We start from the raw sequence: 21,602 nt of genomic DNA on the forward strand, positions 1-21,602 counted from the left end.
AGACTGTTGTGCGGTGGTGTGCAAGCTTTTATTACACGCCATGAAATCAGTTTCTTTAAAGATATGAGTGAATAATCTGTGAGAAGAAAGTTACCTAACCCTAACCCCTAACAATCACACTCAGCAAGTTAAATTTTCCTACCTTCTTTTCTTCATCTCTCTATTATAGTTGCATTACGTTGCAGTGAAGGTACTGCATGAATTTGCTTTAGATTTATATGTTTTTCATTCTTCACCTGGGTTGATCATTTTTGCCTAAACCCACTGCTGTCTTATCTCTGGGGAAAATAAATAAAATAAAAGAGAAAACATTGATAAAAGCCATTATTTCATGCCAAAAAAGGAAAATGTAGCATTTGTTTGATCAATAACGAGTTGTAATTAATGCAAATACACATCATAATGTCTGACTTTGTCTCCTTACCAATAATATGCAAATACAGTTCAAGTGATTTTTACAGTATTTAAAATTCCTGTTAAGCTGTTCCAAGTGAAGCACTCTCTGCATGACTATAGGTCTTTCAGTAACTGTAGACTACAAGCAGAGGGTAAAGAGTAAAACTTGATCCTATTAGTTTAATGGGAGCAGCAGAAATGACATCAAGCCCCACGGGAGTGAACATTTGAGGAGATGCTAATGGCAGTTAGCCCAGCTGCCAGTTGTGGAGTGTTACTGAGAAATGTTAGAAGAAAAGGAAAATGCACTTCATTAAAACATAAATCTCTCACAAAACCCTCCAGACAATAGAGCAAAGCACAACAATACAAACAATTAAACAGGATGCCATCTTACCACTCCTGTGTCTCCACCACAGAAAAAACTACAGATGTAACCGATCGAGATATAAAAAGCTTCTGATGCTTTCGGGCAGATTATGATTAGGCACTGTCATTGTAACAGATCAGTTGAACAGTTGTTTACCAAGCTCTGCATAACAAATCAGTTTTTTCTCATAGAAATGTTACTGTAATGATATTTTCATATTTACATTTATGTACTAACACACACGTGGTATGCCCTAGTGTCCTGGGGGTTAAGATGGGCCATAAAGTCCCCGAATCAGGACCTTTTTTTGGAATGTTACTGCAATCTCTGACTCTGCTCGTTTCCTGTCATCTATCTTACTTTCTACATCTCTGTAGCTTATATGCCGTTTCCACCAAAATAAGTGTGTGAACTCAGGTTTTTAAAACACAGGTAAACCCTCTAAAAATAGGCTATAGACTCCTTTCTCATTGCCAGTAGTACACGTGTACACGGCTCTGCAGTAGATGAGTATGCTTTTCTGTGTGTGTTTGTATGGGGGATTTCTTCGGTCAACATCAAGGAAGTCAACATCTCTCTTTCAAACTCGGTGCAGACTAATTTGGAACAATGTTTGAGTGCTGCTTGGGTGAAGACGAACTGTGTTTTGTGATGGCACGTCATTGCATCTCGCCAGTCAAGGGGCTAAAATTAGCATGTTCGCCTACGTGTTGTGTTCCCATAAATGCCGATCGGAGCCGGAGGCGATAAATACCCGTCATTATGGCAGAGTCATTTGGCCCGGGTGTGATCGTCAATTTAAATATTCCCATTGCATTAAAAAGCCAGATGTTGGTGGGTGTTAGTGGGTTTCTTGTGCAGTGGGAAAGGGGCTTTAGAGGGACTGCGGGCTCCTGCGTGGACATCGGAGCACCACCAAAAAGATGAAGATTGTAAGCTCCTCTGTGAACCCTGCTGTGTTTGTCAGTTTTGGATATCAGGAACTTGGAATTATGCTTCTGCTAAGATACCCACAAATATTTGTCAACCTACAACGAGAAAGGCTGCATGCACTAGGGCTCTCTCTGTGAAGAAATTTCCTTCCGGTGACTAAGGGTATCTCAACAGTGCAATATGCCGTATTAGTGCCATTTTTTTTGTTGTTGTTTTTGCAAATTCCTTAATTTATCCTGATTTTAGTACATTGTAAATAAGCTTTATTGTTAGACTATTATTAAGAATATTTTTGCTTTCTAAATGAGAAAGATGAGTTTAGGACTAATCAAATACTTGTCTATTGTTACTTTATATGCTTAGGTTGATAGAGAATAAAGGCAAAAGTAAAAAAATAAATAAATAAATAAAAGATAAAAAAGAAAATGGTTGTGTGCCTCTTCTGGATGAAGAGGAGGCTGAAGCATGTAGGGAGAGAGAACGGACCCACCAGTCTATGTGGGTTCAGTTTTAATTTCCTCTCCAACGTTGTTGTTCGGCGATGTGATGATTAGTCTTGTGGTAAATGTCCTACTCCACTGTGATTGGATGGCTGGGCAAAAAGTGACAGCCCTGAGCAGCCAAAGCACTTTACCCAAAACTGAACACTTTTCAACTCTCTGTGACCAGAAAAAATAATCACTTAGCGCCTCGTCACGTGAAAAAAACCCCCACAACAAATATGGAGGTAACGGTTGTGGCGGATATCTGCCATCCTCTGCAGTTGGCTTGTCAATATTGCCGTATCGCAATATTGTGGTTATCCCGACAGCCCAAGCACACACCTCCTAAATCTTAACGTGTGATGACGACCCATGTGTCAGAAAAGAAAGTAAATATTATACAAGCTGTAGATGGAAGTACAAAAGAAACAACCTTACGAATGTCTCTGAACAACTTCAGTGCATGTTGGCTTATGTGCAGCCTGGAAAAGCATGTTTCAGCCATAAGTAGTTGGGATATGATACTGTATCTCTCTCTGAGAACTGAATTTATTTTCTGCTTTTGCAACACCACATAACAAAAGCCCAAGGAAAACCTGTGAAGCTAAACAGAGCTTTCCAGAGCTTTCCAACTAACTCTTGTATACACACACACACACCATATATCAGCATTGAAAACTAATGCTCCAGGGAAACTTCCTTGCCTTAGCTCACTGACAACAACATCGCGCCCAGAATACTAAACTTTCCTTATAGCGAGAGGTTCTTCCTCTAACAGTCATCTGTTATCAACAACAACAGCTAGCCCAGATATGACAGCCGATCGGTTTGAGAGAAAAACATGTTCTTTGGTTAAAAAGAGGCCCTATTTACAGACTCATCAATGTGCACCAAATGATTCACTCCAGAGCCTCAAATCAGAGGGCTCAACAAAAAGCTGAAGTGTGTGAAGGAGCTGAACTGTTAATCACAGATGGAGCCTTGGAGTGCATAACATTAAAGAGAAAGACAGGGAAGACATCAGAGGTGTAGTGATCAACATATTTTAGCAAGTGGCTCAGGGGATGCAGAATGATTGAGTGATCAATGTAGTATGTCACCCTCTAAATGCGTCGCTTGATGACACTTCAAAGAAAGAGGAGATATGTTTAGATAGATATAAATATATATGGGTAATCTGAGTTTATTCAGATGAATCTACAGTACACAGACAAATACAATTTGTATTTCTATGTCTGCGCAGTTTCACATAGAAGCTGAAATAAAATATAAAGCATGAAGCAGCCACTTCCTCTGCAAGACGTGGTTGTACTGCATTTATCTGCCAGCAGTAAATATTATTAAATAATTAGTTGAACAATACCAGACCTTGTTTTATGCAAAAAAAAAGCCTCTCATAATCCTAAATTTACATTAACACTGGGTTTGATAGCAGCCTTTTAATCCCAGCTGATCCCAAAAGGTCTTTACATCATCTCACAGTAGAGCATCACACATATTTTCTAATGATGAAAACAAACTGTTTTTGATGTTATTCCAAACTTTAAGACGGATCAACGGCAGTGTCAAGAGGCATCTGAATGCGCTGTTGATCATCTTATCATAATTAAGGATCTCTGACAGCGACAGGCTTTTAAGTAGGCACACATAGAAGATCCCTTTAATTTGACTAGCACTGCAGGGCGGTGGTTTTGTTCACTGTACAGTGCGCATTATTTTATTAGAAGAAGAAGATGCATCTTTAACCTAGCAGCTCAATAACCCCACCATCATGGATTATGGATGCCACTCTGTTCAGTTAAAAGATGGACTGTGTTTTCCCACTCGACCCTTTTGGATTCCAGCCATGCAGATAGCTTTTATTTTGATTGTCTGTAATGTGAAATATGCCTCACTTTGCCACAGACCTCGCTGGTAACATTTTTCATAAAGAACATAGTGTAATAATAATAGTGAAAACCATCCCCACAGGTTTTGTGGGGTACTCTGTGTAATCTGGACCAGTAATTCTTTAAAGTCCAGATAAACCAAAATCAATTATTTCTTAAACACATTATACATATTAGAAAATACTTGATAACGGGAAAAGACAGGAAACTATATAGTACTGAATTGTGGAGTTAGACCATTAAACTGTTTTTCACAGTTCTGTAACCAGGGTCTTTTTTGGGGGGCCTAAAAGTATGCGCAATGACAAACTGAAGCTATCCTTAACATACCCCCTTACCTACTATATAAGTACAACGTTACTACTGACGTTAGAACACAGAGCATCAATATAATTTTGTTGATCCCCTGTGTGAGAGTGGTGAGTTTGCTAGGTTCAGCAAGTGCTCTTAGCTCTTTCAGTCTCATAAATGCACAATTAAACATCTCTATTAAATGGCACAATCATATAAACACAAGCAAAATAGCCATCGTTAACGTTCGTTTCAGTCTTTCTGGCCAAACTGGATACTCAGCCCGCAAGCAGTCAGTGGTCACTGCTGTGGGTGTGTGCTTTGTGCTAACGTTAGCTCGTACCCTGGTTTGGTGGGTGTTTGTGCTGTGCAACCGTAGACTGTGTGTGTAATCCCGATGCATGTAATTGCATCAGTTCAAGGGGCCTTTATTTTTATATCAGTAAGTAATGCACCTTATTTAAATTGATGTTCATTTGAGATATCAAATAGATTTTTTGTTTGATATCTTTTCGAAAATGTCTGAGATGCTTGCCAATAGTTTTTCATTGGAAAAAATAAATATCTCTTCATTTAAAGAGTCAAAACTGTTTTGGTTTTGTTCATAGTACTGATGTCATGATCTTAGGTATATATACAGTACAGGCCAAAAGTTTGGACACACCTTCTCATTCAATGCGTTTTCTTTATTTTCATGACTATTTACATTGTAGATTCTCACTGAAGGCATCAAAACTATGAATGAACACATGTGGAGTTATGTACTTAACAAAAAAAGGTGAAATAACTGAAAACATGTTTTATATTCTAGTTTCTTCAAAATAGCCACCCTTTGCTCTGATTACTGCTTTGCACACTCTTGGCATTCTCTCCATGAGCTTCAAGAGGTAGTCACCTGAAATGGTTTTCCAACAGTCTTGAAGGAGTTCCCAGAGGTGTTTAGCACTTGTTGGCCCCTTTGCCTTCACTCTGCGGTCCAGCTCACCCCAAACCATCTCGATTGGGTTCAGGTCCGGTGACTGTGGAGGCCAGGTCATCTGCCACAGCACTCCATCACTCTCCTTCTTGGTCAAATAGCCCTTACACAGCCTGGAGGTGTGTTTGGGGTCATTGTCCTGTTGAAAAATAAATGATCGTCCAACTAAACGCAAACCGGATGGGATGGCATGTCGCTGCAGGATGCTGTGGTAGCCATGCTGGTTCAGTGTGCCTTCAATTTTGAATAAATCCCCAACAGTGTCACCAGCAAAACACCCCCACACCATCACACCTCCTCCTCCATGCTTCACAGTGGGAACCAGGCATGTGGAATCCATCCGTTCACCTTTTCTGCGTCTCACAAAGACACGGCGGTTGGAACCAAAGATCTCAAATTTGGACTCATCAGACCAAAGCACAGATTTCCACTGGTCTAATGTCCATTCCTTGTGTTTCTTGGCCCAAACAAATCTCTTCTGCTTGTTGCCTCTCCTTAGCAGTGGTTTCCTAGCAGCTATTTGACCATGAAGGCCTGATTGGCGCAGTCTCCTCTTAACAGTTGTTCTAGAGATGAGTCTGCTGCTAGAACTCTGTGTGGCATTCATCTGGTCTCTGATCTGAGCTGCTGTTAACTTGCGATTTCTGAGGCTGGTGACTCGGATGAACTTATCCTCAGAAGCAGAGGTGACTCTTGGTCTTCCTTTCCTGGGTCGGTCCTCATGTGCGCCAGTTTCGTTGTAGCGCTTGATGGTTTTTGCGACTCCACTTGGGGACACATTTAAAGTTTTTGCAATTTTCCGGACTGACTGACCTTCATTTCTTAAAGTAATGATGGCCACTCGTTTTTCTTTAGTTAGCTGATTGGTTCTTGCCATAATATGAATTTTAACAGTTGTCCAATAGGGCTGTCGGCTGTGTATTAACCTGACTTCTGCACAACACAACTGATGGTCCCAACCCCATTGATAAAGCAAGAAATTCCACTAATTAACCCTGATAAGGCACACCTGTGAAGTGGAAACCATTTCAGGTGACTACCTCTTGAAGCTCATGGAGAGAATGCCAAGAGTGTGCAAAGCAGTAATCAGAGCAAAGGGTGGCTATTTTGAAGAAACTAGAATATAAAACATGTTTTCAGTTACTTCACCTTTTTTTGTTAAGTACATAACTCCACATGTGTTCATTCATAGTTTTGATGCCTTCAGTGAGAATCTACAATGTAAATAGTCATGAAAATAAAGAAAACGCATTGAATGAGAAGGTGTGTCCAAACTTTTGGCCTGTACTGTATATATATATATATATATATATATATATATATATATATAACGTATGTGTGTGTGTGTTATCGGTTATTAGTTATCGGTATCAGCCTTTAGGAGCTGAAAGTTATCAGTATCGGTTTAAAAGAAAAGTAATCGTGCATCCCTAGCTGGAGCATACAGATGCTGAGCGGGCGAGAAGAGAGGCTGAATGCACAGAATGGGATTCGGTGCTACCATCGTTGGGAAGATATATCATCAGGAGGAAAAGCGCCGCAGAGAGTACATCACAAGGAGTGAAGTTGCGTCTTCTTTTCTTCGCAGATGACAGTTCGGGTTCATTCTCTCCTGTTGCGTGGTAAGTGTGGTCCATTCGCAAACTTTATTACTAAAAAAACTTTTCACTACTCTCTGTCGACGAACTACTAACACTCTCTGCTGTTTCCTCCTCCTTCTTCCTTCCTTCCGCTGTCTTTGTTGGTGTATTTATACATGCGAAATGCGTTCTCTGGCTGGCTGGATTGTCCGCTCGGGCTGCCGTACATACATGGCAGCGCAAGATGGCGACCTCTCTAAAGCAAGGCCCTTGCTATATATATATATATATATATATATAGATATATAGATATATATAAAAGCATAATTATAAGGCTACGACAACCAAACGAATTTTATTTTATAGCGATTATACACTTACATAAACATATTAATGGGTAGAATATTCAGATTTGACAATAAACCATGCCAAATATTACACACTGGCCCTTTAATTAGTCTACAGTGCGACATCGGTCTGTACGTTGCACATGCTATGGTAAATCAGTCTTTGAGATAAATGAAATTACCACAATAACACATGTGCAATACAGCGCTGCACTACATGTGTGGGAGACAGAGCTGCTGATTGTGTCAGGTGAGCATTTGTTTGCTTGTTTGTACATGAGGTGTATCATAGTGCATTGCTGTTCTCCTTGGTAGTTGTAGTCTATTGTGCGGTACTGAGACAGCGTCTGGATGCAGGCAGCAGATCTGTTAAAAAGTGCAGCAGCAAGTCAGACGCTTCATATACAAGACGTGGACCAGTCTCTGTTGGTGCTATGTGCATTAATAAGATAAATAGCCTAAATAAATAAAATATTTAAATCATTTTCCTGCACTAGATTCATTTGAAAGGTCATGGAAAATGACTTTTTAACAAAGATTTTTTACTTGTTTCAAACTACAATGGATTTAGACCCACTTGATACTTTTATACTCACTTTATATTTTTTTATCCTGTGCTGCAAACCTTTAAACCTCTGTAGCTCTGGTGCTATGTGCAAAAAGTTAACACACAGCCCTGCAATTTATTTTATATAATTTTTCATTTACATGTTGTGCAGCTGTATATTTTCAATCAGGGAAAAAAAATACCTGTCTTTGCATTTTAGTTTGATCACAGTCAATGTCAATTTGACTTGCAACTGAACATGTAGCCTGTTTCTTAGAAAATACCTAGATACTGTATATATCGCGTTTCACCATTAAGCCTGAAAGATATGAATTTTTATCCATGCCGTCCCGCCCTATTCTGTTGCTGTGCTGCAGCTCGGTGTGTGTGTGTTACTGAGCAACTGGCTTTGCTCCAAACGAGAATTTGCTGTTTCACAGTGGCTCAATCTCAATCTCTATTTTACCTTCTCAGAGCAAAGAATGCAGCTCCTTTTTTCATGATTTTGAAACCTAATATTATATATTCTGCGATATTTTTAATCATTCACATTTGGCTGGGTGGTTATTAACACATTTTTCTGTGATGTGACAAACTCATTTTGCTACATCAGGACTTTAATAATTGCTCATTGCTCTAACTTGTCACTCAACAAGAAAAAAAAACCCTTCATTCATTAACTTATCATTGTTTTACTGTCTAAAAGTCATACCACCAGTTTGCTGTCCTCTACGCAGCCTGAAATTTAGTTTCACTTCACCCTGTATTACTGCTGCACAACTGGGTGAAACTAATCTCAGCCTGTTTAGCAGTGATTGAGGCACCATTATCTGTGAGACGAAGCTCAATTGTGCCATCATTTTTGCATCTGCATACAAGTGCTTGGACAGATTGCTTTGTCATGTTTGCTGCACAGCACAGGTGATTCTGACTTGGACACAATTTGCACTCTGTGGTAATAATTTCATTTTTATGTGATACGAATTTAAAATAATCACTTCACTTACCAAAGCATCCAGTCTACTGTATACAATTGCACTTCGTTATTTTGAAAGGCACTACCTGACAATATTAATATCATTATTATTGCGCTGTTTTTCTGGTTGTTGTACATTTGAATGTGAAGAGGTGGAAGCCAACCTCTTTATATCACACGTGTTTGTCCTACTAAAAGCTTGTATCTCCTGCCCATAGTCCTGTTTGCATGTCAATGGTGTGGTGCTTGATACTGTACCTATGATAACGTGTGCCCCCAGTCTTGCCATGTGGCGGACTACCTCAAAGCCGATTCCCCTGCCTCCTCCTGTCACTATGGCAACCTTGCCATCTTGTCTGGGCATCACTGGCAGAGGCAGAAGAGGACACACAGATATCAGGGAGAATGCCATTTGATAAGGAAGCTGTTTCAAGACGGGCCGCTTTTTCAAGACATGAGAAGTCCTAGAACTAAGACTGCAGATGGTCTCTGAAACTCAGATGGTTTTTACATGCCTATGCTTTTGCATGAAAATGTTCCTTTGCTCTCTTAAATAATTTTGTATCTTGTATCTTTTTTCATTGTGATGCTTGTATAGTGTCCATAAAATAGATTTTTTTTGGACTCATGATTGGCTGACCGATAAGAGTGATGTACTAGGAAATGTATTAACTTTACAATATACGTCCTCTGAGATGTTATCTAAAGTAAGCTTTTTATAGTGCACATCATTTTGTTAAGCAATAGATGATACCCACACACTTTCCTGAGACTTATTCCTCTTTTTTTTATATATATATTCATGTTTCCTAGTTAGTAACTATGGTGGTACTTTGACAGGGATTAGAAATTGTACTCACATCATATTTGTTCTTGTCCTGGACATTGTATTTTGTGTTAATTGCATACTGAGGTTTTGATTAATTTGTTGTGTGTGACAGTTGTATGTCTCCTTGCCTTGTTGTAACTAGTAACAATGTTTCATGCTGTCCTTTTGGCAAGGTCACTCTTGAAAAAGATTTTTAATCTCAATGAGACTTTAACCTGGTTGAAAAAAGGACACATAATTCTGTCTCATTTATTTTGTGTATTTATGTGGTAATTACCATAGATAACTGAGTATGTCATGGTTTTTTTGTTGCAAAAACTAGTCAATTTTAAATCGATTACTGTCAATTAAACACAAAGTGATTTGTAATGTATGTCTGACTGCTGAAACAACGTTAGTTCATTCACACGTTTATCACCATATATCAAAATATTCCTCTAAAATTCTTGTATCAATACTATTCCTGCAACAGTATCTATTGAGTGCACAAGTGAAGCACGCTTTTCTTTTAGCAATATTACGCTACTGTACTTTATTGGCTGACAGTCGGCTGAACTTTCAGTCAAGCGTCTTCATTAACCTGTAGCAGAGTTACGTTCTGTATCTCTCGCCAAAGTCCATTGTAAAAAGTAGAAATTTTAACCCGCATCAATTGGCAACAAATGTAGACGTTTTCAAGATCATAATTAGGGAACAGGAAGAAAAATTAAGTTCCTCTGGTGAATTCAGCAGTGTTAACACACATGTTAATCCTTTCTTTCACTCATGTTTCGACTTTTGCACTTCACAACTAACGTTAGCGTTAGCTAACGTTGACAAAGCTAGCGTTAAGTTATGCTAACGTTACTGCACCACGGTTGGAAACCGCTACTAGCTAAATGTACCAAACATTTGTATACAGGTGGTAATAACTTGCTGCTAACTACAATGAACCAACGTCTATGACTCACAAGACTATGGAAATGTCTTGCCGTTATGTGGACACTGGTCAACGAAAGTGCACCACAAGAATTTATTGAGTGTTGAACCAACCTGGCAACCTGAAAGGTCTGCTGAACAGCTGCACCAACAGAACCTTGAAACCAAGCAGGTACAGTTTGATAATTGGTAGAAGATAGGACCGGACAGCAGACAACATCTCTGCCTGCTTCTGTCACAGAGTGAGCGGTGCAGAGGAGGAGCAGCTCCGGGTAACAAGTGCAGTTCCGTGAATGGGACACGTTCCAATATGAAGTCGTCCATCCTCGCTTCTCTCCTTGTTGTACCTTTCAATGAACAGCGGACAGATAGCGAAGCAAATTACCGAAAACCCATTCACGGTTAGCATTTCTTGAGATTAGCTAAATGTTCTGACACCTCACTGATTAGTTGACCTTGACAAACGATCTTTCGCAGCTGTCCATCACTTATCCACAGAGGTGGAGATGAAGGGGACTCGCTGCTGCTTGGCTGCTTGATGTGCCTTGTGACCCCTCTCTATAGATCCATCCAGCATATTGCTCCCTTCAGCTAACTGACTATCTCATTAACTGCTGTCAGAGAGGTCACACATGATAGAAGCAACAGAGGCGTGACACACTAGTTTGGTCCGTAATTTCCCAGGATAAGCTTAAAGAACATGTTTCTGTAGCAGTGCAGCTGTCTGCAGCTGGCGGATGCTATGGTTTCCCTCCTCTGGGATCACTTGAATCCATCAGACCAGTCTACTCTTGTTAGAGGGTAGTCATGCTGCTGTGATTATTAGTCAAATAAGACAATCACGACTCTTTTCCTGCCATCTGATCACAGATACTATGATTTAATCAACACAGTTTTCCCTAAAGATATATGCAGAAAAAAATGGCATTCCTGTGACATATGTTACACGATGCATGAAACTATGATGTAACTCAAGTTTGCTGCATGTATATCTAGGCTTACATAAGCTGATTTAGTACATACAATTTAAAATAAAAATGTCTAACACATTTCACAAGAATGTTGATTGCAGCTTTATTAAATCATTTTACATTTCTGAGATAAGCTAATGCCACTTACACCCTGCATCCTGAACATATTTGACATTTCACTGAGTAAAAAGAACTGAACGTCAAGATGACATTTTTAATAATGTAATAATATTATCTTTTGAGGTTTACTATATTTTCTGCAGCTGAGTTTGTCACTTCCACTTCAGCCCCCTGGTGCTTTGGAGAACAGTGATTCTCAGCTGCTTCAGTGCTGGAGGGATCGCATTTTGCCAAGATGCTAAAAGACTTGTCAGATGCACTACCTGTACATAAATGGAAATGTGTAATTACATGAGCAGCTATATCAAATACAAAGAGTAACCAGTTAAAGCCAGACTTCACTCAAGAGAGCATCCTTGCAAATATATGCTTAATGGTTGGGTTTCTATAAAATTAATGAAATTCATTCATCCACCTCCTTTCAAGCAAGGCATACCCTCCTACAAAAGCTCAGCTGAAACATGAATGGCCCGACGTGCGTAATTGATGACTGTGAAGCAACTAGGGATTGATTAAAAGAGCAAAATTGTCATTCAACCTTTTCAAGTTGAATGAGTGTTTATTTCGGTCTCTTGGAAATACCGTGAAAGGACACCTGCTGCACTGAGTCACCTTCCCATGGCACAATGTTAAAATGGTAATGACCATCATTAAGTCAATTCAAGTGCTAAGGCATGTGTGAGAGTGGAAAATGATTAAGGGTAATCACTGGATCTACACTACCATTCAGAAGTTTGGTAAGGCCTGCCACAGAAAAGGGTGCAGACAGTCAGGTGGCTGAGGCTACTCTAGATTTTTGAATTGGGTTAAGTACTTTTAGGTTGTAGTAAGTACTCTGTACAAGTAGATATCATTTTGTATGAAGGGTTGTGTTTTGTACATGGAGGACAAATTGCTGGAAAATGGTTAAACTAGACTGATGATTAAAAGGGCAGAAAGAGACACTCTGAGCAACAGGAGAAAACACCAGTTATTAGTAAAAGACATTGGAAGCTTGGTGTCAAAATGTGTTTAGTTTAAATAATAACAGGTTCCTATTTCAGTGTCAAGTGCTCAATAATGCCTGCAAGCTGGAATTAACAAGCAACGTGTTGCTTGAGCGAAGCTATTCTTCAAACGTCACAATAAAAATAGGTGAATCAAGGGTTCGCACTATTGGAATTGGATCAGGAGATATCAGCTGAACATATTATGGACTGACCAATCAAACTTTAAACCTAATCAGTCTACCACTGAGTTGACTGCCGAGGGCCCAAAGAAGAGGTTCTCAAAAATATTTAAAGACTAATTGCACTGTTAGAGTTAAATAATGATAAAGGGTCGCATATGCTTGTCATGACTAGGAAATAATTTCAAAGAAGTATTTGGGGGGGAGGGGATTTTGGTAAAATGCCTCAAATAAGGTCTGTGGTTAACAAAAGCTTAAGCGAGTTTCAGGTTTTGTTCTACGACATAAAACACGTCAGTGAATACCCTACTTGTGAATTTTGAAGCTGGTAAGGCACATTAAACGTCTTCACCCCCGAACAGGTGAGAGTGCTGGCAGTCCGCCATTACAGCTTCTTATTTAGCTTAAACAGTCTGATTTCCCCATTATACAATGTTTTTTAAAATAAAGCGGCCGAAATCAGTTGAAAGCTTAATGGCGGTGACGTCATGCGACCGTGCCTAGTCATGTAGTCTGTTAAAGCCTAACGTTAGCTTTTTACTTCTGGCGATCGCATTTAAGCTTCAAATGTGGTATGAAAAGTGTTCATATGTGAAGATTATCTCACTGAACAAAACCTGTAAGTATCATAAACTTGTGTTAGCCACAGAGCTTATTTTCTGACATAATCCAACGCAATGCAAAAATCACATTCACTTTCTCTTCCGGGAACCAGCGCGATGTTAAACTTCCGCGTTTTGACGTCAGCCCTGGCACACTCTACAGTATTTTCCCCATCATGCTACACTGTGGGGATATCGACAATGCACTTTAATACTTTTTTTGGGCCCAATTAAAAATTTGTCGTAGTCTCGTAAACTAGTAACCAGTAAACTAGTAGAAACTAGTAAACAGTATGATGTTTTTTGCTTTGTGGTTGATTGCTATGCCAAATTCCTCCCGTTTGTTTTGCTAACGAAGCTAACGTTAGCTAGCGCTAAAAAGTTGCAACAGTATTTACTGAGTGCACAACTGGAGCACACTTTTCTTCTAGCATTATTACGTTACTGTACTTCACTGGTTGATAGACAGTTGTACCGTCAGTCAAGCGTCTTCGTTTACCTGTAAAAGAGATACGTATTTCTCCACCAAACTCCATTATAAAAAGTGGACATTTAAACTCAAATCAACTGACAAGAGTCTGGAAGCCAACACAGGGTTCTGGTGTCAAGGTCCTGCCAAGTACGCCTGCCATCCATCACACCCTCGCTGCAAAGCCTACGTGGTACATTAATGTAGTGTTTCATTACCTGAAAGACATTTTATCTCTGAACATAATCCATGCAGTGATTACGTTGCCACAAGTATGTAATTAAGAAAGCAATTTAGTAACATACAATCATAATTTCTAGGAGACAGGGCTGGTTAAAACAGCCAATATTGAAGAAATTAAGAAAAACATAAATATAACAGGTGATTCCAAATTCTTGAACTGTGGTGTATTTAGTGTTTACCATTTTATATAGATTTGTAATGTATTAATTGTCATTTACAAGCAGTAGGTCTACCAAAGAGACATTTCCCCTCCTAAACTCTCTCATGGCTTCCTTCAACCCAGAGAAGTAAAACAAGAGAAAAGTCCATAGGCTATATAAAAATCTTTGTTGCAGAGCTATATTTTTTTCCTCCTCTTCTTTCCTTCCCCATTAATCATTTCACACCTTAGATTTATCTGGTGAGAGATTAACTACTGAACTGTAGCTTATATCAAGTATTTTAAACTGGCTCCACCTTGACAGCTATAATAGTAAATGCAACATGTGCACTGATGCATTTTACCATCTAATAATGTGATAATAAATGGTCACAGGGGTCATTTTTCTTCAGAACAAGTACTTTTTACCTTGATGCTTTAACCCTCCATGGTATCGTGTTGCCTCTAGGTAACATTTCTGGCTGTTTACATTCACACAATACATCCTCAGTTATGTTGTAATACTTTAAAAAAGAGTCTGGGCCTGAATGAAACCAATAGCACAGTTTATATTGTAACGACTCTCTGGAGGCTATGGTACAGCCCCCTCTTCTCTCTCCACTAAAATAGTCTGAAAGTTTCTCTTTCTGTTAGTTTAAAATGGATTCACAATAAAAGATGAGTAAAGTTTAATTTTCAATTGTTTAATTAACTGTATTTGATTATTAAGTGAAGGAAAACTGTTAAAATGCAAATGATGGCTTGAAGCAACATCATACATTTTATGGAATCCAACCATGACATTTTTTGGTATTGTGTATTTATATTTTATATATTGTTCAAATGCATAACAGTCAGAAAGTCCAACATAAACATCACAGGACTGGCAACATTTTAATCGACATTTGACTGACACACACCTCAGGACTGAATGTTTGGCCCAAAAAAGTGAGACAACATCAGACGATGTTATCTTTACCAAAAAAAGATCTTAAGCATAATATAGAAGCTATATTTTAGTCTCTGTCACACAAACCTGAACAGACAGCCACTGCTGTAATAGATGGTGTTTGGCTAGCAGGGCAGGAACCAGCTGAATTATCGCTGGCCTTCAAAGTAGGCCAGCCCGCACTCTCCAAGTCCTTCTTTTAAATTACAATCATTTCTGTTAAAGACAGGTCTGGGGCATTCACAATCACGTCCCTTTTTTCGCTTGGCAGGGAAATCATTAGTATTAGTTTGTGTCTTGCCCACCATCCAATAGTTAAAGTCAGGTTAAAACAGCAGCACTGACAAGCAGTTGGCCCTAGTTATTAAAGTCCGCTTAGAAGGCGGTTAAATGAGCAGCAGCATAAAGAGACTGTGTCATCACCACTGCCCTGATGGAGGCTGAGCTGTGGAGGCTGGGTGTGTATCTAAATGTGCATGTGTTGCTGTTAATTCAAACTAAGAGGATGTGTGTGTTTGCGTGCACGTGTGAGTGTTTGTTCTGCCGCTGCCTGAGAGGTTGGGGGTCAGCGAGCCGAGCAGGCCTGCTATTGTTTAAAGGAAATCGCATCTCACGCATGACTATGGGATGATTATTTGGGATGATGGGACATCAGGGAGACAGTCCTTTTCACACATAAACACACACACACACAAATGAAGACATGCATACACACACATACGAGACATGCTGGGAACAGGACATGACAGGAGGGTGTGTGATGTGAATAACGTGAACAGCATCAAAATAGCTCCAACCAACCGTCACCTAGTCTTATATGACAACCACTGGCTGGCTGCAAAGCCCAACTCGTCTTATTTTCTAAATCCAGGCTGACAACAGCTCCACAGGATCTGTGTGTGAGTGTATGTGTGCATGCTGCCAGTTATAATGTTATCTTTATTTCATGTTTCACATAGATTTATTCCTGGTGAGAAGAGAAGGTAGAGGATGTTGGTTATATTTAGAAGAAAACGCCACTAACAGTTTTCAAATAGGACTGTTTTGACACACTGTTCCTTAACACTTTACCCCGTGTTTGTTTTAGTCCCTCATCAACTGCCACCCTGGGGAGATGGCAGGTGAAGTGTCACATTGTGAAGAAAGGGGATTTTCCGGGTGTGTCACGGGCAATTTGGGCTCTAAAGTGCAACAGCTCGTGTGAGTTGATGCTGTATTTGTCTCATAGTTTGAGCTGCCTCTTTCAGAGATTTCTTTGAGATGTCTTCTCTGTCTGAGAGGCAGACAGATCAAGGATGGATTCAAAGCTCAGAGACTGAGCCAGAGCTACAGAACACACAATGTCCAGTCCCTAATGAGACAGCACATGTGCATCATGTAAGAAAGATGGATCCTAGGGGGATGCCTTCTTTTGCAACCTGAGGGACAAGGGTGAAACTGTGTATCTGGTGTGTGTAAATGGCAGCAGGTAGATAAGTGTGACAAAAACAGTCATCGTTTTGCAAGTCTCAAGTCCTAAACTTGAGTTTCAAGTCCAAAACAAGTTATTCCATCCATTTTCATCCGCCTATCCAGGCCAGGTTGTGGGCGCAGCAGGCCAAGCAAAGCACCCAGACGTCCCTCTCCCCAGCAACACTTTCCAGCTCCTCCAAGGGAACCCCAAGGCGTTCCCAGGCCAGATGAGACACTCAATCCCTCCAGCATGTTCTGGGTCTGTGGTGAGGCCTTCTACCAGTTGGACATGCCCGGAACATCTCTAATGAGAGGTGCCCAGAAAGCATCCTGATCAGATGCCCGAACCCCCTTAACTGACCCTTTTTTGATGCGAAGGACCAGCAGCTCTACTCTGAGCTCCCTCTGGATATCCAAGCTCCTTACCCTATCTCTAAAGTGGGATTTATAGTTGTGCACAGACCCTACGCACATAGCCATACGCCATTGTGAGCATTTTTACTTGTGCGGTGGTGTGTCTGTGTCACTCTGCAGTGACACCTCCAAAATGCTAGTTGGCGGCGGAGGTTTTCTGAAGTGCTGGAAAGTTTAGTTGATTCAAAACACACCCAAAACACACATTAAACATGACAATTTCAAACACAAGTAGCTACACAAATTGGCTTCACTATAACTCGCAGCACTGACAGACAAACACTTAATCCAGACACATTTTCCCCACAAATACAACATGCTAACGTTATTAGCACAAGCCTATGGCATTTTACATTGTATAAATTAGCCTAGCAACTAGCCATCACCCTTGAGTTAACACATGACTTCCTTTCTTCAGCCCTTTTTTGGGCGAGTAGCCTATTTAAATGTGCTTTGGGTAACTATTTACATCAATGACACAACTTTTTGTTAAATACTTAAATAGCTCATATGTGTTGTCATGTTCACAGAGACCAAATGGAAAAGTTGGACAAGAAGAAACTCTGTCAACAGTTAATTAAAGTTACTGATCAGTGCATGCACATTTTGGGTCATTTTAGTATTTGCAGGGTATATTTTTCATTACCCTGCAATACTTGTTTTGGACAATGCACATTTATTTCTTCTATATTTATATTGTATTGTACATTTTCTTATTGTATAAATAAACCATTCTCAGAGTGTTCTCATTTGCTATTTAACATTTATTAATCAAATCTATTTTTCAGAACATTTTGGATCAATTATGTTTTTAAGGCGTTTAGGACAAAATCAGCCATTACAACCAGTGGTGGGGACACATCCTCAGCATCCCCAGTGTAAATGACACCTATGATGTTCACAGTGTCATTTACTGCTGATAGCTGAGGCTCAGAAATAACTCTGACTGGTTCACCTCAGGACAGGAAGTGTGGTCTGAATGTCAACAGAATGTCACGAGCTGCTCTATGGTCAATGAAGAAAAAGAAAAAAAAATGGCAAAATCATATCAAAACATTTGTTTACAAACTCTCACACAACTCATGCAGTGTAATTCAAGTCTCATTTATCAAGTTTTTTTATCAAACAATGTCCTTGCTCGGGTATGCTACTCATATGCAGAGGCACAGGCATAGAATCAGGGATGATGCAGGGGACACATTCCCCTCAAAATTTAGATAATGTGCATTTGTGCTCCCAAAAAAAAAATGAAAGTAGCAAAGGCCTTTTATTTTGACGAAGACATTTACACCATTAATTGATGCAGAAAATGCACAACCCCCCCATTTCATGTGCTCCCCCTGACTTAAAAACAAAATCTATCCTCATATGCGGAAGTGTTGTAAATAGTTAGATTTCAGCAAAAAACTTGGATAATTTATAAACAGATGCTTTGATATTGTTTTGCTGATGCCCTTATACTCCAAGTTATCATCAATTTGCCAAGTTTTTGGATTCTTCATTCATCGTGGAGGCAACAAAGTTTTCTTCAAAAATTCAGCGTAACACAGGGTGAGTAATTAATATACAAGTGATCATTTTGTGGGTGTGTTATTCCTTTAATAGTGGCTTTACTGGGACACTTAATGTAATGGACCCATTAATGTTTGTGTTTACACCTGTGCTTTGACCAGTCAAAATGTCTGCTGGGAAAAGGGTCTAGTAAAATTCAGAGGTGCTGGTAGGCTAATTGTTTCCCCATGCCTCCAGCCTTTATGCTAAGATAAGCTATAGCTTTATCCTACCATACAGAAATGAGAGTAGTGTTGAGCTTCTCATTTAACGAAGATGATGTGATGATGAGTACTTCAACTTCTTGTTTAGAGGAAGTCAAGTGTATTTGTATGGGCGAGTATCACATACAGTGTCTTAAAGGGTTTTATCAACCTGGTTGGGTTTCCAACCCAGCCCCAGTTCTCTAAGAAGATGGGGAAAACTACTCAAAAAATGAACACTAGCACTTCAACTGTAAGAGAAAAAAAAATAGAAGAAACCTCAGGAGAGGCAATTCAGAGAGTGATCCCCCCCCTTCACAGATGGCCGGATGTATGCTACTGTAGGAGCCGAGGGTGGGAAAAGGCAGTGGACTGTACGTGGGCAGATTTGGTAATTGTTGTGTCGCCTCAGCTGCAGCCGCCACAGGCTTTCCATGGGGAGGCAAGCCAAAGGCCAGCTTGTAAACATGAAAGTGAAACCTGAGATTTCTACATGTGTTTGGAGTAGGTGACTGCACACAGCATATAACAACATCCTGGATTTACATCTGGTCTGAGACTCATGTCCCTGATTTACAGGGTTTGTGACAAAAAGAGTCACAAATGTCCCAAAGGTGATTTTTTGGGATGAGGTAAAAGTCACTCAGGAAATAACCCTGAGGGGAAATTTAATTTTTTCACTCCGTTGTTATTAACACACAGGTCCGAAATACACACACATGCACAAACAGGACCTATACATGCACAAAGTGGAGAGATGTCAGAGTGAGGGGGCTGCCTTGGTCAGGCGCCCCGAGCAGTTGGGGGGTTCAGTGCCTTGCTCAGGGGCACGCCGGCAGTGCCCAGGAGGTGAACTGGCACCTCTCCAGCCACCAGTCCACGCTCCGCATTTGGAGCGCGGACGGGGACTTGAGCCGGCGACCCTCCGGTTCCCAACCCAAGTCCCTATGGACTGAGCTACTGCCGCCCCCAATCTGTTGGCAACAGGACAAGATTTTGGTAGTGGAAGTGTTCTGGTTTCCATTCATAGTCCGTTTGGACTATGAGTAGCATCATGTTTGAGAGGGCTTGGGTTTCATGTAGGTAAACAGTCCGTGTGGAGAGCCATAGAGGCAGGACACATTGACTGAAATGCTATCTCTGAACCCATCGGCTATCGTCCGACAACAGCTTAGGTTTTTTATCAGCTTTATTCTAATTTAAATGCATTCATATGCAAATGTCTGTTTATAGAGATTCATTGAAATACTGTCTAGACCTGTCTTAAACTGGCTCCAACAGAATATCAACTGTTGCCGCCGGAGGCCACATCGTCATCAGACGATAGCTGATGGGTTTCGAGACTCATACAGTTATACATGTAATCATGTTCTGATTGCTTGTTGATCGGTTAGAAATTTGCATGTGTAAACGTGATAATGCGCTACAATGCTTTCGAGTTCTTAAAATCCAGTGAAGGTTTATGAACACTCTGTTCCTTTAACTGTAATTGGTCTTTGCTTCCACTTTTCAGTCTTTCTCCAACACCTGAATTACATTTATGGAAGGAATAGCCCGGGGTGACTAAGTGCCAATTTAGGCTCTCTCAGCTCTTCCGGCTCATAAGAGAGAAGAGAAAGCTGAGCTGGAGGGAAAAGCTTTCGATTTACTGGTCCATCTACGTCCCAACCCTCACCTATGGTCATGAGCCATCGGTAATGACCAAAAGGATGAGGTCACAGATACAAGTGGCTGAAATGAGTCTCCTCAGAAGGGTGGCAGGGCTCAGCCTTAGAGATAGGGTAAGGAGCTCGGACATCTGGCGGGAGCTCGGAGTAGAGCTGCTGCTCCTTTGCATCGAAAGGGGTCAGTTGAGGTGGTTCGGGCATCTGATCAGGATGCCTTCTGGGTCTCCTGGGATACCTCCCGTTAGAGGTGTTCCAGGCATGTCCCATTCGTAGGAGACCCAGGGCTTACAAATCTAGTCTGGTCTGGGAACGCCTCAGGGTCTCCCAGGAGGAGCTGCAAAGAGTTGCTGGGGAGAGGGACGGCTGGAATACTTTGCTCGGCTTGCTATCCCCCAACTCGCCTTCAGATAAGTGGATGAAAATGGATGGATGGATTGCAAATTTGAGTAGAGCAATAAAATGCACCGAAAACAGTGTACAGGGTTTCTGTGCGTAACTATTTTGTTCAGCTAACTACTTAAAAAAAAAAAAAAAACAGACTCAGTGTGCAAAGGCTTTAAGTGCCAATATAGGGAGCCAGCATATTTTTGAGGGCCACACAGGAACATTGCACACCACTCACTACCACATTAAACTGCCATATTGTACACCAAAATCACTAACTTAAGCTAACAGCACTAGCATTGATGACAAAGTGCAATTCCAATAACAAGGCATGCAACCAATAGCTTTCTACAAGATGTCACTCCTAACCATAGCCTGTAAAAATAATGGACATATATGGACATGGACATAGAGGAGCATAACGTCACCCATTAGTTTGAGGACGAGTTCAGCACTTTGGCCATCGCCATTTTGCTTAATTTGGAGCCAGAATTGACCATATTTGGGCAAGAGGCTGGCGTTGTAGAGGAGCAAGGGTTGGATCTGACTATTGGCAGACTGTCTGTTATCTAAAGCAACCTGTCCTTAATTTATAATAACTTGACCAACTATGGAATAGATCATGCAGGTGCAGAGTCATGCTGCCTTTTATATTTGTATAGCACCTACTTTAAAACCAGAATAAAAGCAGTGTGTCACAGCATCAGCTAAAACTAAATATTATGGATAGTTTCAA

General features: G+C 40.4%; 1 protein-coding gene across 2 annotated transcripts in view; it reads right to left on the bottom strand.

Annotated features, from left to right (window-relative positions):
* The window catches only part of LOC117251495 (polyprenol dehydrogenase), a 73,267-nt gene that overhangs the window by 41,076 nt on the left and 10,589 nt on the right, over positions 1-21,602 (bottom strand). For both annotated transcript variants that reach the window (XM_078174417.1, XM_033617827.2), the window contains exons 2-3: positions 10,649-10,881; positions 9,046-9,153 (exon numbers count right to left, since the gene is read on the bottom strand). In XM_078174417.1, coding sequence (XP_078030543.1) covers positions 9,046-9,153; positions 10,649-10,754 — 214 coding nt within the window. In that variant the 5' untranslated portion in view covers positions 10,755-10,881. The remainder of the gene's footprint in view (positions 1-9,045; positions 9,154-10,648; positions 10,882-21,602) is intronic.

Source organism: Epinephelus lanceolatus, chromosome 14 (assembly GCF_041903045.1).
Source record: "Epinephelus lanceolatus isolate andai-2023 chromosome 14, ASM4190304v1, whole genome shotgun sequence".
NCBI lineage: Eukaryota > Metazoa > Chordata > Actinopteri > Perciformes > Serranidae > Epinephelus > Epinephelus lanceolatus.